General features: G+C 46.6%; 1 protein-coding gene across 1 annotated transcript in view; it reads right to left on the minus strand.

Annotated features, from left to right (window-relative positions):
- Positions 1-1416: 1416 nt before the first annotated feature.
- LOC148521180 (uncharacterized) overlaps positions 1417-16825 on the minus strand; it is a 101178-nt gene continuing 85769 nt past the window's right edge. The window contains exons 10-15 of the mRNA XM_088475545.1: positions 15465-15509; positions 14779-14868; positions 12945-12989; positions 8692-8790; positions 4864-5031; positions 1417-1620 (exon numbers count right to left, since the gene is read on the minus strand). Of these exons, the coding sequence (XP_088331671.1) occupies positions 1487-1620; positions 4864-5031; positions 8692-8790; positions 12945-12989; positions 14779-14868; positions 15465-15509 (581 nt within the window). The 3' untranslated portion in view covers positions 1417-1486. The remainder of the gene's footprint in view (positions 1621-4863; positions 5032-8691; positions 8791-12944; positions 12990-14778; positions 14869-15464; positions 15510-16825) is intronic.

A 16825-nucleotide genomic window follows, 5' to 3' on the forward strand; every position in this document is an offset into this window, starting at 1 on the left:
CTACACCCTAAACCTAACCCTCCCCCCTAGTGCCTAAACCTAACCTCCTCCTCCTACACCCTAAACCTAACCCTCCCCCCTAGTGCCTAAACCTAACCTCCTCCTCCTACACCCTAAACCTAACCCTCCCCCCTAGTGCCTAAACCTAACCTCCTCCTCCTCCTACACCCTAAACCTAACCCTCCCCCCTTTAGTGCGTAACCCTCCTCCTCTGCCTACCCCTATCCCTCCCTCCCCGATGCCTAAACCTAACCCTCCCCCCTAGTGCCTAACCATAACCTAACCTCCCTCTAGCCCCTTTATTTACCATCGGGATGCCAGCGCCAAGATTCTGACAGGTGCTGAGATTCCGGTGTCGGTATTCTAAGCGTTGGAATCCCTGCGGTCGGTATTATGACCACATCTTAGCTATGAGAGAAAGTTTTTCTTATCTGGATATAAAAGAAACCACATAGTATCCAATTGTGGTGCATTGGAATAATTAGCTACTTGTTTGTTACTTTGTATTCAGATTCCAGAAGTACTTTGTACAACTATTTGTTGCTCACAGTTTTTAAGCAATATTGTTATTATATGATAAATTCACCTACACATTTAAGATCTTTTATGACCATTTAATAATGAACGTATTTGCTTATGAATTACCAGACTCCTATGTTGTGTAGCGCAGTTTCTTTTTCTTTTGTTCAGATCATATAACTTGAGGGGATTTCAGTACCTCTTGATAATTGCTGCAGACCTGATTGTGCATTGATTTACTTATTTGAATGTTTATTTTTTAGTATTTATTGATATCTATTATTATGATTATATGTGATAAAGCGCCATTAGGTCTTCCCAATTTATTGGCGAATGTCTGATTTGTGTTCCCTGCGCATTGGTACGCTTGCAGCATGTCAGTAAAACACTTTATATTATATTGTACTAATCACTCGTGCCCTGCCCAATCTGTATTCTGGATATTACTAGTCTTTGGCTATCGCTGGGCCCTAGTATAAATGACACTTGCACACTCTCCTGTAAGGAGCAGGAAGCTCCAGATTTTGTGGCCAGTCCCCCGCACCCCTGGAAGAGTGGCTGGATGTCCCACCTCCCGCCCACTTCCTAGAGAACGGGCAGGATCTCCGGTCCATAGGGAGGGGGCGGGGTTAAAATAATGCAATTCTAAAGACGTGACAGTCCGGTCCCGCCCTCTACAATGATCAGCTGCGTCTCCTTTATGGGCTTCTCTCGGAGAAGGAGACTTCAAGCGTAGTCAAACATGTTGTATTTATTTTTTAGCACCAACGTCTTCCGCAGCATTGCGCAAAGTAGTCCATACACTGCGCTGTATTTGTGTTTTGTTTAATGGATTGTTTAATGCCAATACAATTACACGGTAAAATAGTTGACAACGAATTCTGATTCTGTGGTTACTCCGACATCTTCCTGCTCATACACATAACAGGTCCATAGAAAGCGGCGTGCGCTGAGCGCAGGACAGACGTTAGTATGCGCACTCCACCCCGGCGTCTTCGTTGTGACTGCAGTTATGTTTTTCCCAGTCACTTTTCTCACACTCTAAGATACTTTGTTCCGTACCCTTGCACTTCACATCGTCCAGAAAAATCTTCCCGGTCCCTGTGGAGAAGACCCACATATCATACACAGAACCCACAAAACGTGACTAAACAATTCCGCAAGGAAGACATTCCCCAGTCTAAGTACACAACGCTCGTGGGGACATATCCAAATAGTCTGATGGCTGTAACTGCAGCGAAAGGCGGCTGTACAAAGTATTATATAAGGGGACTGATCCCTTCCCATCCACCAAAACCCTTTTTGTAGATTTTCATTTTTTATTAATTTTCAGAACTTTTTGTCCCATTAGGTGAATCCTGTAAGGTGAAATTAGTGAATAAAAAGCTGGAAAAAGTTTTATTTCATTTATTTTATTTGCCTGGGTGTAAAGTGATAAAAGGTAAGTTTGACAGGGTATGATGATTTTGTATAGGCTAGGCACTGTGTACATATGCAATTGTATGTGTACTGTATACATATACAGTATATACATACACACATGCAAGAGAGATGTAGGGAGAGAGATGGAAGCAAGAGAAGAAGACTGAGCAGAGATAGAGAGGTATATTTCCTAAAGTCTTGTGCCTTGTGCAATTTCCTGATAACCCATCATTCTGTGAAGCTTGGGACGGGGACCTTTAAAACTGTGGTATACATATACATTTTGAGAAGGCCATTTAAATGACCTCTGTATGCTCCTCTAGCTTAGAAGTCCTAAAAATGTATATTCTTTTGACAAGGTGGTACAGATGGCCAGTAATATTACATATGTTTTTCCCTTCTGTTTCTCCCCTATGGGGCCTAATTATCAACAAGTTTTATAATACTCAGGGCGTCATTTATCAACGAGTTTTATCATTCACAACGAGTGATGAAATTTGTTGCATACAATAATGGTGCTCCAGCCAATCAGCTCCCAACTGTCCTCTGTTTGAAAAATGACAGTTAGGAGCTGATTGGCTGGAGCACCATTTATCATACGCAACGGGTTTTATCACTCATTGCGAATAATAAAACTCCCTAGGACTCAGACGTAAACTTATTTAATTTCGCTCAAGTTCTATTTGACCGTTGAATTTCTACAGTCTTCTAACTCACCTTCGCACCTCTTTGTTTTTCCCAAACCCCCGAACTTTCCTCCCTCCTCCTTCCTTTGTCTTGTCGCCCTCTTTGGAAATGCTAATGATCTATATGTCTCTACTTCTCGAAGTATTATGTGTACATGTTGGTAAATGGGATCGTACAGGGTGTTTCACTCGCTATTGGCCCCAAAGTGTTTCTTATAACTTTTAAAGCAATTGATGTAATTATGTAGAATGTGACACAGACATGCCTTGGTCCATGAGAAACATGAGGAAGTCATAGCAAGTACTGAAAGTGTTCACCATTAGCGTCCAGGCCAGTTGGTCACACATGTGTGAAGTGAAGGCCAGCTGTTCACCGCCCTAGTCAGCAGCGCAGTCCAAAATTCAAATAGGGCAGAGACACCAACTGCCAGTGAGGGTGGCAGTTGGTGAGGTTCCCCTAATTGAATTTTGCCCCACCCCTGAGGCCGTCACTTCCTCATGTTTCTCATAGTCCAAAGTAAGTCTGTGTCAAATTTCACTAAATTACGTCAATTACTTTAAAAGTTATCAGAAAAACTTTGGGGCCAATAGCGAGTGAAACACCCTTGACAATGGCTCTCATCCAATATCTGATTGGACCAAAAGAAAAAACAAGGTTTATTACCCTTTATACCAATGTGATATCGATATGTAATTGTTGTCATACGCAGTGAGACTTTACAAACTCCAAAATAAAGAATTTATTTTAAAAAAAAAGTGCCTTAGTTGTATCGCAGACGCAGCAAAACCACCGCTCACAGAGCACCAGAGATTCTAAACTGCGACTTTAAACGCACAGGAATTGGTTGTACACACATATAAAGTCACAGACAAAGCACAAGGAAATTTGACGTGTGGAAAAGTCACGGGCGCTTACATCGTAGCACTTACACAGATTCAGACTCAGTCACACACAGATGTACAAATGCCACACACCCCTCTGGTCTGTGTGTGTTAGCAATGCAGTTATTTCCCTTCTATGGGCCATATTCAATTTGAGGCGAAAAGTCAGTTATCGGTGACAAATTATCATTCTCGCCTGTTACAATTATCCCGATATTCAATTTCAAAGACTTTTCGCTGACTTTTTCTCCATGTAATATATGGCGAAAAAAAGTGCAGAATTGGGGTTTAGGGGTGCAGGCTTAAAAAAATAGCCTGCACCCCTGGGAGTGTCACCTAAAAGTGTTCTGTGTCAAATAATGTTTAAAAAAAGTCCTCAGGACACCCCAAAAATATTTAACTTTTATTTTGGGGGCAAAATAAAAATATATTGGGGATCAAAGATTTAAAATAGCCAAATTAATTTAGGGGGGGTTCCCAAGTATGCGGCAGGTGTTTTCTAGAATGCGGCTGGTAGCGGCAGGTGCATTTTTGAAGAATTTTTAAAAATGACTTTAGGGACTTAAAAATATGCTTGCACCCATTTTCATGTACCCCAAATTTGATGGGAAGTTATTTTTTTCCAAAAAAACCCTTAAGTGCTATTCTTCATCACTTCTTCTAAAGCCGCATTTATGCACCTGCTGCCGCTATTAAAACCCTGACTACCTTCAGCAGGCCAAATCGGGGGTTCCCATAGTGATCCCCTATGTCAGACCATCTTTAGGGGGGGGGCAAGATGATTTCCCGAAAATTCCCAGGACTTTTCGATACTTACCCTTCTGGCGGGTCCCGTTTTCGCAGGATCCTAATTAAATGCGGTGATAAGCGGGCACGTGGCCGATACTTTATAACACGTAAAAACAGCGATGAGGGCAGACTTTCGCCCCATATTGAATATGGCCCCATGTGTTTAAACTATGTGCATAAGATGCACGTTTTGAGCAAAAAAGATGACACACACACACGCACGCACACGCGCGCACACACACACACGTATGGTGTTATTGTAAGATGGGATGAAATATAATCAGAGTTGTGTACTACCCCCCGTGTGCTGGCTCCCTGCTGCAGAGCGATAAGTAACCATGCCAGGCCACATAGCCAATCTAGCCTCCCAGGCTCCCTGCTGTGCTCTTGGGCATGTACAGGGTACCAGTCAGATGAGACCCTTGCTTGGGTGACTTGCCATGCCCCCTTCACCTCCAGTCCCCATGGTGGCCTCACCCCCTGCACTGGGCAGGAAGATGACAGTGCTGATTGGCAATGCTGCACAGACCAATGGAACCATCTGGTGGAAGCAGAACCCTCTTACCTGCGTCTGCAAGGAATGTTGCCACAACTCGTGAGTATCCCAACATCCTGCAGATTACAATACCGTCCTTATTATCCCACTCATCATCACAGATCGTTCCCCACTCTCCATTCCGTTTGATTTCCACCCGACCTCTTGATCCTCCAACAATCCGCACGACATCGGTAACTAGGAAAAGAGGTTACTCAAGAATCATTTGGGAATAATAATAATAACGATATTTATTTATACATAGGCTCACTTTAAACTGGGACACTCATGAATTACACAGGTTCTGTGGCTGGCTGACTTCAAGCCTGCATTTCACCTGGTTTTAATCAGCCCCAGAACCTGTGTAATTCATGAATGTCCCGGTTTAAAGGGACAGTATGGTGAGCCTATGTATACAGCACTTTTCTCAGAGAGTTTTATATGCAGGTTCGTTTTGGGGGATTTGGCTGGGAGTGTTCTTAAGAATTTGTCGCATTCGTGATGTTTGCGGAGTTGGGTGATTTTTTTTTTTTTTTTAACTGCGCAGGCGTCTAATTACGCTGCAATTGAATTCCAACGGCGGCCGATGTGATAATCTGTACTCAGAGTGAGTGACAGTCAGTGTGCGTTTATGGGAGGTAACGGGGGGGGTGGCTAGTGTCACATGATGTTTGTGGGCTTGTCTAGGCCAGCGAATATGTCTGTACGCAGGGGTAAATGATCTGGCGACTTACTTCTGACAGACATTCTGAGCAACCGTAGGGATGGTGCGGCATCTGTCTATGCAAATGGCGGGTCAGAGACCCCAACGTGGGCGTCTGTGTACAAATAACAGCGGCTGCGGCATATTTTCGCAGTGCCGCTGTACACAGATATGCAGATTTTGCCCCCATGCCGGGTGCAAGATATCCATCAGGCACAGTTGTCCCACCTCCGTACGCATGCTGAGATTGAACAAGGATGTCGGATTACGCACCCATGAAACTCCATGACCAGAACTGTGCGCCCATATGGTCACCGCACAATTGCCGTTGCACAGAATGGTGAATTCCATTGATGGGTGGATTGATCTGTCTGCATTGATAATCTCCATTCTGTGAGCGGCACAAGCGCGGTATGCTGATATCCGCGAGATTCCATATGCAATTCTGTGCAGGCTTCTGTGTGCTATACGTGTAACTAGCTGGGATGAAGACTGGACCCTGAAGAACACCTGCAGCCTTTATTTGTTCCCATTGTCCTCGCCTATAACCCCATCCAATTGATCCTGAAAAGGACTCCACTTTTTTCTATCATGCATGCAATTAGTGGTGTAACTACTGTGGGTGTGGCTGCTATGGTGCCCAGGCTGCCTCTGTGGCCCACCACTCCCCCTGCCTCCAGTCATGCACGTAAGGTGGGTCAGTCCACTCAGGGCTATCGAGGGGGGTCTGGGTGTCAGTGATGATGATTTGGTACCGGCCCGCCAGCTGGCTACAGCTGGTGCACTGGCAGTCAATCATGTAGAGACAGAGCCACCGGTCGCAACGCAAACAGAGCTCACAGTCCAGCAGCCAATCAGCAGTGGTGGCTTCTGATTGGCTGCTTGTCTGCAAGCTCCGATTGGCTCGCGACCGATGTCAGATTCAAATTGCGCTGGCGCTGTCTGTCCATGTCTGCCACTGCCTGCCGGCCCGGCCCCAAATCCACACCTTCTGGCTGCTGGTGGCACACAGGAGGAGGCGAGAGGCTGCTGGAGGGACACAGGGAGGTGAATTACTGGGGGGGGCATAATGTGTAAGGGGCACTGCTATTGTGTGGAATAATGTGTTATATGGGGCACTAGTACTATGTGTCATAGGGGTCTATTTACTAAGCAGTGTTAGGAGACAAAGTGAAATGAGATAAGGTACCAGCCAATCAGCTCCTACCTGCCATGTCACAAGCTGTGTTTGAAAAATGACAGTTGGGAGCTGATTGGCTGGTACCTTATCTCCTTTCACTTTGTCTTTTAACACTGCTTAGTAAATAGACCCCATAATCTGTAAAGGGTATAATGTGGTATAATGTGTAAGGGGTATTACTGTGCATGCAAGGGCGTAACTAGAACATTGTACAAACACCGAGGCTCTGGATTTAAAATTAACTTGCATGAGCCATCAAGTTTGCTCAGACTGAGTTCCAAAGGATACTTTTGTTGCATTCTCACAGGTTTTTGGCAGACTGCCAATTTCCACTAAACGCAGCCCAGGAACCTGTGTAATTTAAGAGTGTCCCCATTTTTATATGTGTGACAGTGTCTGGCCCTGACAAAGTTCAAACCGTGCCAAATTTGGTTGAACTATGTATAAAACTCTGGCCATACATAAAGGACAAATAGACGGACAGATAGACAGACACGCTTATATAAAGTGTTTAAAAAAAAACATTTAAAACGGCATAACCAACCCTGGACCTCTCAGCCTTTTCTGGATCCCTCCGGGGGGGGAGTCGGAATAGAAGCTCATAGTCTTCTATTGAGAACGCCATCTGAAGATGGCATTGCTCACCGCATCCAAGCTATGCATTCCGGGGCTTGGTGCATATGAGAATGCAGTCAAACCCTCGAAAACTGCATAACCAACCCTGGACCTCTCAGCCTTTTCTGGATCCCTCCGGGGGGGGAGTCGGAATAGAAGCTCATAGTCTTCTATTGAGAACGCCATCTGAAGATGGCATTGCTCACCGCATCCAAGCTATGCATTCCGGGGCTTGGTGCATATGAGAATGCAGTCAATCCCTCGAAAACGGCATAACCAACCCTGGACCTCTCAGCCTTTTCTGGATCCCTCCGGGGGGGGAGTCGGAATAGAAGCTCATAGTCTTCTATTGAGAACGCCATCTGAAGATGGCATTGCTCACCGCATCCAAGCTATGCATTCCGGGGCTTGGTGCATATGAGAATGCAGTCAAACCCTCGAAAACTGCATTTTCTGGCTTTGGTGCATCGCGCCCATTTAGTGGCTGGAGGGTGGACTTTTATACAGTGTTTTTGCAGTTACACAATGAGCCAATGGAGATTGTTTTTCGACTCTCTGCATTACTAGGTGCACATTTACCATCAACAGGTGTCTCTGGATATAAAAGTGTAGTGTGCACCATGAAAGGTAAAGACATGGTGTAATTGTGATTCTATATTTGGTTATTTATTTATTTATAGAGCGCGCACATATTCTGCAGCGCTTTAGATCGCGGTATTTTTGACATTCACATTATGTCCAAATATTAGAAGCTCACAATCTATATTCCCTATTACATGCACACACACTGGGTACGTTTTTTAGTTGTGAGCCAATTAACCTACCAGTATATTTCTGGAGTGTGGGAGGAAACCAGAGCACCCAGAGGAAACCCACGCAGACACAGGGAGAATATACAAACTCCACACAGTAATGGTGGGTACACACTACATGATATGCTCCCTGAGCGATATCATGTAGTGTTGTCCCCGGCAGGCTGTGCTCAATGTCGTTCATGACATTGAGCACAGCCGCTGAACGATATCATTAACGATATCGTTCAGCGCCGGGCTCTCTCCCCCATTCCCTGACATGCAGCAACCTGACGAGATCGTCAGGTTGGCCTGCATGTCAGCCCGATGAACGATAATGACGAACGACCCGCGGGAACGCGCATCGTCGTTATCGTTCATCTTTTTGGGGTTAAAAATGGACGATAAAGAGGACGACTGAACGATAACGATATCGTTATCGTTCAGTCGTCCACTTTATCGCCCAGTGTGTACACACCTTAAGGCCGTGGTGGGGATCGAACCCAAGCCCTGAGTGCTGTGAGGCCATAATGCTAACCATTACACCATCCGTGCTAGTTTCAATGTACCTTGGGATCTAGAGTCCCCGTTCTCCCCAGGTTCTCCCTTTGGGCCTGGGAGACCGGAGATTCCACTTTCTCCCTTGTTCCCAGTAAGTCCAGGAACTCCTGAAGAGTAAAAGACATAAATTAAAGTGAAGAACTAGAAGCTATTGTAGGCTCCTTAACCTGGAACAAATATCAGTTTATTTAAGGACATCTCTCAGCTGTAGATTGTATTTCCCCTCTGTCCTGCAAAACTATCATTGTTATCCCAACTATCTCACCTACACTACCAATCTTCTGCCCTCTGCATCGGGCCCTGTGTAATGCTTGTAATGTGTATGATAATGTGTGTATAATGTGTGTGTATTATGATAATGTGTGTGTATAATGTGTGTGTATTATGATAATGTGTGTGTATAATGTGTGTGTATTATGATAATGTGTGTATAATGTGTGTGTATTATGATAATGTGTGTGTATTATGATAATGTGTGTGTATAATGTGTGTGTATTATGATAATGTGCGTGCAGAATGTGTATGTTAATGTATGTGTATAATGTATGTGTATAATGTGCGTGTATAATGTATGTGTATAATGTGCGTGTATAATGTGTGTGCTTGTAGAATGTGTATGTTAATTTATGTATATAATCTGCGTGTATAATGTATGTGCGTGTAGAATGTGTATGATAATGTATGTGTATAATGTGCGTGTATAATGTGTGTGCATGTAGAATGTGTATGTTAATGTATGTGTATAATGTGCGTATATAATGTATTTGTATGATGGTCCTGATACAGCAAGGAATGAAACTGAGATCGCAGCTGCGATTACGCATGCAGACCCGCTGCAAAAATATGCTAATGATTGCGATCGCTATGCAACTCGGTAACACCGAGGACCATCGGAGCCTCACGCACAATAGCACAAGGACAGACCTTACTTAGAAAGTGCGGCACTCACATACCCCTCGTGCGTGCCAAAAGGTGCATTGCCTCATGTCCACACCCCCTAATGTGTGCCACTGCAGCCCTGCTATATTACTGTCATCCCTTGGATGGTGTCACCCGGTGCGGCCCGCTCCCCCCTAGTGATGCCACAACTAAGGATTTATAACAGATTGGTGTTCTGTTTACTCTCATAATAATACCAATCAGGTCTACAATAATATCTCAAACGCAGTAGGCAGTGATACAGAATATATGCATGATGTGATAGAGTAGTGTAAGTAACCTGCCGGGCAGTCATCAAAAGGTGCAGAGGAGTACAATATGCAATACAGTATTCCTAACTGTTTCATACGGACTCCACAGGGAAGTGGTACCAAAGATTATAACATATAAACCAGCAAGTAATTGTACATAGCACAACATCAAACGAGTGGCCTTATTTATCAATGAGTGTTATAATTTACGAGTGATAAAATTCATTGCGTATGTTAATGGTGCTCCAGCCAATCAGCTCCCAACTATCATCTGTTTGAAAAATGACAGTTGGAAGCTGACTGGCGTGAGGTCCAGGAGCATTATCACAGGGGGTGGTGACAAGATGATGCAGTTCACAAATTGGGAGACAATAATGCTGGCCATACACCTGCACGATTTCGGGCCGATTGCCAGATTTTCGATGCGTCGTACGATGAATCATGTAGAAATCGTGTATTTTTTAAGTAGGATATGATCCGAATGCCGATCATGCCTTGTTTTTTTACCATACGATAAATCATGCGTCCGAGTGGCGTCATTTTTTAAAAAGAAAAGACTGATGCACGCACGGGGAGATCCGTGATGCATGCTTCTGTCTGTAATAAAATAAACATAGATGCAGGGATGGTTCAGTGAGAACCATCCGTACATCTGTGATAAAAAAAAAAAAGTGTTTAAAAAAACCAACAGCGTGCCCCCTCCCCTTAAAGAGCAACCAGCCCTAGGCTTTAGTGACCCAGTGCTGGTTGGGCAACATACGGGGGACAAACAACGTAAGGGTCCCCCATATGTAAGCATAACCAGCAGCGGGCTAGTCAGAACCAGCCCTGGTTGCCAAAATATGGGGGAGAAACGACGTAGGGATCCCTCGTATTCTGCGCAACCAGCACTGGGCTCTGATCCGGTCCTGGTTCTGGAAATACAGGGGGAAAAATGCGTAGGGTCCCCCTGTATTTTCCAGAACCAGCACCGGACTTTTTCTAGCGGGGGGCTAATGCCACAGCCAGAGGATCCCTTTCACCAGGCCCCCCAGCCAAAGCATTAACCCTGACCGCTAGTCAGCCCAGACCAGGGATCCCTGGGGAGCTGGGGGCCCCCCCAATAAAGGGGTCCTCCCCTCCAGGGCACCCCAGGCCCAGGCTGATAGCCCGGGGCTATCCCTGACACCCCTGGGCGATGGGTTACTAAAGCCCGGGGCTGGTTGCTCTTTGGGGGGGGGGGTGGCACACCACTTTTTTTTCAAAACTTTTTTTTTCTTTTTCACAGATGCACGGATGGTTCTCACTGAACCATCTGTGCTTATTTTATTGAAGACAGATGCATGCAACACGGATCTCCCCACGCGTTCATCAGTCTTTTTTTTTTATTTCTACAAATGACGCTGCTTAGACAAACGGACGCACTATGCATCGTATCATGTGATCGTATGTACAGCGTGTGTCAATCATGTGGCCGAGACTGCCAGAGAGCTGCCGGGGGCAGTTCAAGGGAAAACGTAAGTTGAATCTTATCTTATGCTGGTCATGCTGGTGTATGGCCAGCATTAGTCAGCCAATCAGAAGGAGTGGCCAATCATCATCACCAGAGATCGAGCTAACATAGTTCTACATGTGCATATTTCCTGTGGCTTGTTGTATAGGACACATTGGCGTGAAGTCGTATTTACTGGTATTGGTAAAAACTTGTTCTAAGGTCGCATTTCGCTCAACACCTAACAGGTGCACAGGCGTATGACCAACTGTCACATTTTAAAGATCCACAGGTTACCTGGAAAACATGAACTGTTTGGGGTCCTGAGGACCGAGTTTGAGAACCACTGCTCTAAGCATAAGGAGGATCAAATGTAATATGCATCCGAACCTACAGAGGCAAAGATGTGTAGTACAAGCAAAATGCGATTTGTGCCAAAATGACGCGCTTACACCCAGGACTCTGCGTCAGGGCCAGAGACAGGATGCTGCTGTGTGCTGGGCTGCGGCGAGACCAGTTAGGTTGCTGACATTGAGCAGCAGCAGTCTCCTCTCTCTTTATGACCCGTATTCAATTTGCCTCGAAGAGTCGGAATCCGCGAAAAAGTAGCGCGGATGACGTCATTTCGCCAGGCAGAAACTTTTCGCCATATTCAATTCCAAATACTTGCAATGTAATCGGCGGAAAAGATTCGCCTATGAATAGCAAGTGTAAAAAACATCGGGAAACCACTCAGCACCCTTGGGACCGACCCCCAAAGCATAACTGCATCAAAAAATCCCTAAAAAAAAAGTGAGGAATACCCCAAAAAATTACTTTGAAAATGGGGGTGAAAAAGTGCAAAGTGGGGGTACAAACTTTTAAACTAGCGATATAGACTTTTGGGGGGCCTGCAAGTACAGGGGAGGTGTTTTTTTGATTGCAGGTGCTTGCTGAAGGTGTGTTTTTTAAAATTTCACTTTAGCGACTTTACACTACGCTAGCACCCATTTTCATGTACCCCAAATTTGACAGGACTACTTATTTTCACCCCAAAAAACTGCTTAATGCTATTCTTCACCACTTGTGCAAAGACGCTAATTAGAGGCAATTGACAGCACTTAAGTACCCCAAATAGCTTCAGTAGGGCTATTCAGGGACATCTATACTGATCCCCAATGTTAGTGCATCTTTTGGGGGGTATCAGTCTGATTTCCCCATTTTTGACAGCACTCTTCGCCTGTTAGAGTTTCGCTGAGACGTGTTTTCGCGGCCTTTGGAATTGAATACGGTGAATATCGGGGGCACGCACGATAAGTTTTTGCGGCCAAAACACGCGATATCAGCGAAAAGTGCTGCACGTGAAAAAGTAGCGCGGGTGCGAAAATAATTGAATATGGGCCTATGTATGATGTGCCGCTGCGCTGCTATACAGCTGTCAGTGGTAGTGGGCAGGGAAGTGGTGTTACAGGGGAGGAGAGTAAACTGATCGCCCCCCTCCTGACTCCGCCCATGCTCTGCCTTATTCCTATGTGAGTAATACCTGTGTATAATGAGTGAGACTAATGTCTATATGAGTAACGTGTGTGTGAGTATACAGAGTAATTACTCGCTGTAATACCTGTGTCACCTTTCTGACCGTCAGCCCCGGGAGTTCCAGCAGCACCTGTACAGGAGAAAGCAGCTAATAGTTATAGCTGATAATCTATTGTAATTACTGTAACTAATTATTTTTGGTACCAGGGGCGTATCTATAATGGGTGCAGGGTGTGCTGTGCACACGGGCCCCTGGGTCCAGGATGGGGGGCCCACACCACACACCCTGAGCACATATTTTTAATACATACCTCTCTGAAGTCCTGTGATGATTGTAACTGTGCTGCACAGTAGGGTAATCGCCGGGAACATGCACAGTAGACTCTGGGCACAGACTAGTCAGTTCACTGCCGACCGTTGGGGAGTCATTTCACTGCTGGCCCCCTCCTCTCTTAAAACGCCCCTGTCTGGTACCTTGTATTTGTCTCTGACTAATCATTCCTTTCTGACACTGAAGATTCCTTCCTGTTAGCATTAGAGCAGGGACAGCCAAACGTGGACCGCCACCGGAAACATTCTGTCCCTGGCTGAGATTTCTCAGTACAGTCTAGACCTGAATTCAGCAGCTCTGTCCCACTGGGTTTGCTGCTCTCCCTCCAGTCCACACCGCGACCAGAATGGTTGCTCAGGGGACGTGACCACGGAGCGGATCAAGAGAGGGCTCCCATGACTGGAGTGACGTGTGTGGTGAGAATCGTATGTGTGGCAATCTCACCTAGGATAAGTGTGCCATGGGCATGGAGACTTAATTGCAGGTTATTCCGAGGTGCGCATATGGCAAGTTCCGGCTGATTATAGACAGATCTGTACTGTGCATGTGCAGGTCTCCCTCTGCGAGATTGCTTGTAGTTTCCCCAAGCTGCCACCTGATTGACAGGCTGTGGGTGATCATTCATTCCTATGACTAATCATTCCTTTTTATAACTTACCATTCCTTCCTGTGGCTGATCATTCCTTCCTAAAACTGAGCATTCCTTCCTGTGGCTGGTCATTCCTTCCTATAACTGATCATTCCTTCCTGTGGCTGGTCATTCCATCATATGACTGATCATTTCTTCCTGTGGCTGGTGATTCCTTCCTATTACTGATCATCCCTTCTTATGACTGATTATTCCTTATTATGACTGATCATTCCCTCCTGTGGCTGATCATTCCTTCCTATGACTAATCATTCCTTCCTCTGGCTGATCATTCCTTCTTATGACTTATTATTCCTTCCTATGACTGATCATTCCTTCCTGAGGCTAAACATTCCTTCCTATGACTAATCATTCCTACCTGTGGCAAATCAATCCTTCCTATGACTAAACATTCCTTCCTGTGGCTGATCATTCTTTCATATGACTGATCATTCCTTCCCGTGGCTGATCATTTCTTCCTATGGCTAATCATTCCTTCCTATGACTGATCATTCCATCCTATGACTGATCATTCCTTACTGTGGCTGAGCATTCCTTCCTGTGGCTGAGCATTCCTTCCTATGACTATTCATTCCTTCCTGTGGCTGATCATTCTTTCCTGTGACTGATCACTCCTTCCTGTGACTGCTCATTCCTTCCTGTGACTGCTCATTCCTTCCTGTGACTGATCACTCCTTCCTGTGACTGATCACTCCTTCCTGTGGCTGATCATTCCTTCCTGTGGCTGATCATTCCTTCCTGTGGCTGATCATTCCTTCCTGTGGCTGATCATTCCTACCTGTGGTTGATCATTCCTACCTGTGACTGATCATTCCTTCCTGTGGCTGATCATTCCTTCATATGACTGATCATTCCTTCCTGTGACTGATCATTCCTTCCTGTGACTGATCATTAATTCCTTTGGCTGGCCATTCCTTCATATGACTGATCGTTCCTTACCTGGCATTCCAGTATCACCTTTGTTTCCTTTCAGCCCTGGTACACCTGGCAGACCTTGGAAGCCTGGAATGCCCGAAGCTCCTGTAGAACCTATATTACAGTAAATTGATGATTATACTGTTAATTTCAGTTTACTACTAGGGTATATACATGGCTGTACACAATGTTTTTCAATGACCTTGCATATTTGAGAGTCCCGTGAGCGTTCGTGGGCATGTAGTTGCGAGCTATGAGTGGTGCATGTGCAGAGTCAATGCCAAGCATTGGGATGGTGTAAGCGCCGTTACTAGGGGTGACGGCTGCTCTCCCAGCTGGAGGATTGGGGGCGGCGTAGGACTCTGAATACAGGCGGTCATAGCGCTTCCGTTATCTGGAGGTGTCCACCATTGCGATGGCATTACGTGTGACTCAGAATCAGCATCTATGTGTCCATGTAACATTATAGCGTTTCGCAGACATCGCAATGTTCATGACTGTAGGTGAATCTGTCCCTTCCTTGTCTGACGTGTCTATGTCGGGTTAGCAGACAGAAGAGGCGATTGCCCATCACTGTCACTTATCCATCATCCTGGATCATGTAACTTTATTGGTGCCCTTCCCATTTGGCCCACAGCGGGCCGCCAGCACACGCCACCAGCCACCACATATATACAGACACGAGAATACATAACATGAGATGGATTCACCTTTCTGGCCATCTTGTCCCTGCAGTCCCGGCTCACCCTTCATTCCTGCAGGACACATAACGCTCAGTCATCTTACAGCAATGGTCATCAGGCTGCTATAAGGCACATATATCACATTCTACAGGATACACAGGTCTCAGGGCCTCATTTACATCCTCACGCAAATGCCGATGTTTGCGCAGATTGTGGGCGGGATGCAGCAAAGCAAGAAAAGCGGTCTGACCCAATCTCTCATATGCATCAAGCCCCAGAATGCATTGCGTCGTGTATCCCTCCCCGAGCGATTGTTTGCCATTGCGCATGCATGAAAACCGCACTGCGCTCGCGCAGCTATTGAGTTGCGCTTGCACAGAGGATTCGCATGCGAAGTGAGTGACAGGTAGTCAGCGTATGGGGAGGTAACGGGGAGGTAATTCGCTAAATTTATCAGGGGAGGATTCCTCCAGAACCCTGCCTGGGATTGGCCACCGCACATTAGTGGTCAGCAGACTGCACAAGCGCAGAGCGGCCCCTGCTCACGATATAGAGGTGAAATGATTGCTTTGCTTCTGTAATCATTTCATGTCTTAATGTCGGAACCCCTGTCCCTGCATGTGAACGCGCTCCTGTCGGAACCCCTGAACCTGCGTGTGAAGCGCTCCTGTCAGAACCCCTGTCCCTGCATGTTAACCCGCTCCTGTCGGAACCCCTGTCCCTGCATGTAAACCCGCTCCTGTCGGAACCCCTGTCCCTGCGTGTGAACACTCTCCTGTCGGAACCCCTGTCCCTGCGTGTGAAGCGCTCCTGTCGGAACCCCTGTCCCTGCGTGTAAACGCTCTTCTGTCAGAACCCCTGTCCCTGCGTGTGAAGCGCTCCTGTCGGAACCCCTGTCCCTGCGTGTGGACCCGCTCCTGTCGGAACCCCTGTCCCTGCATGTGAACCCGCTCCTGTCGGAACCCCTGTCCCTGCGTGTGAACCCGCTCCTGTCGGAACACCTGTCCCTGCGTGTGAAGCGGTCCTGTCGGAACCCCTGTCCCTGCGTGTGAAGCGCTCCTGTCGGAACCCCTGTCCCTGCGTGTGAACCCGCTCCTGTCGGAACCCCTGTCCCTGCGTGTGAACCCGCTCCTGTCGGAACCCCTGTCCCTGCATGTGAACGCGCTCCTGTCGGAACCCCTGTCCCTGCGTGTGATCCCGCTCCTGTCGGAACCCCTGTCCCTGCGTGTGAACCCGCTCCTGTCGGAACCCCTGTCCCTGCCTGTGAACCCGCTCCTGTCGGAACCCCTGTCCCTGCCTGTGAACCCGCTCCTGTCGGAACCCCTGTCCCTGCCTGTGCACGCGCTCCTGTCGGAACCCCTGTCCCTGCGTGTGATCCCGCTCCTGTC

This window comes from Taudactylus pleione, unplaced genomic scaffold, assembly GCF_031769625.1.
Source record: "Taudactylus pleione unplaced genomic scaffold, aTauple2 ptg000173l, whole genome shotgun sequence".
NCBI lineage: Eukaryota > Metazoa > Chordata > Amphibia > Anura > Myobatrachidae > Taudactylus > Taudactylus pleione.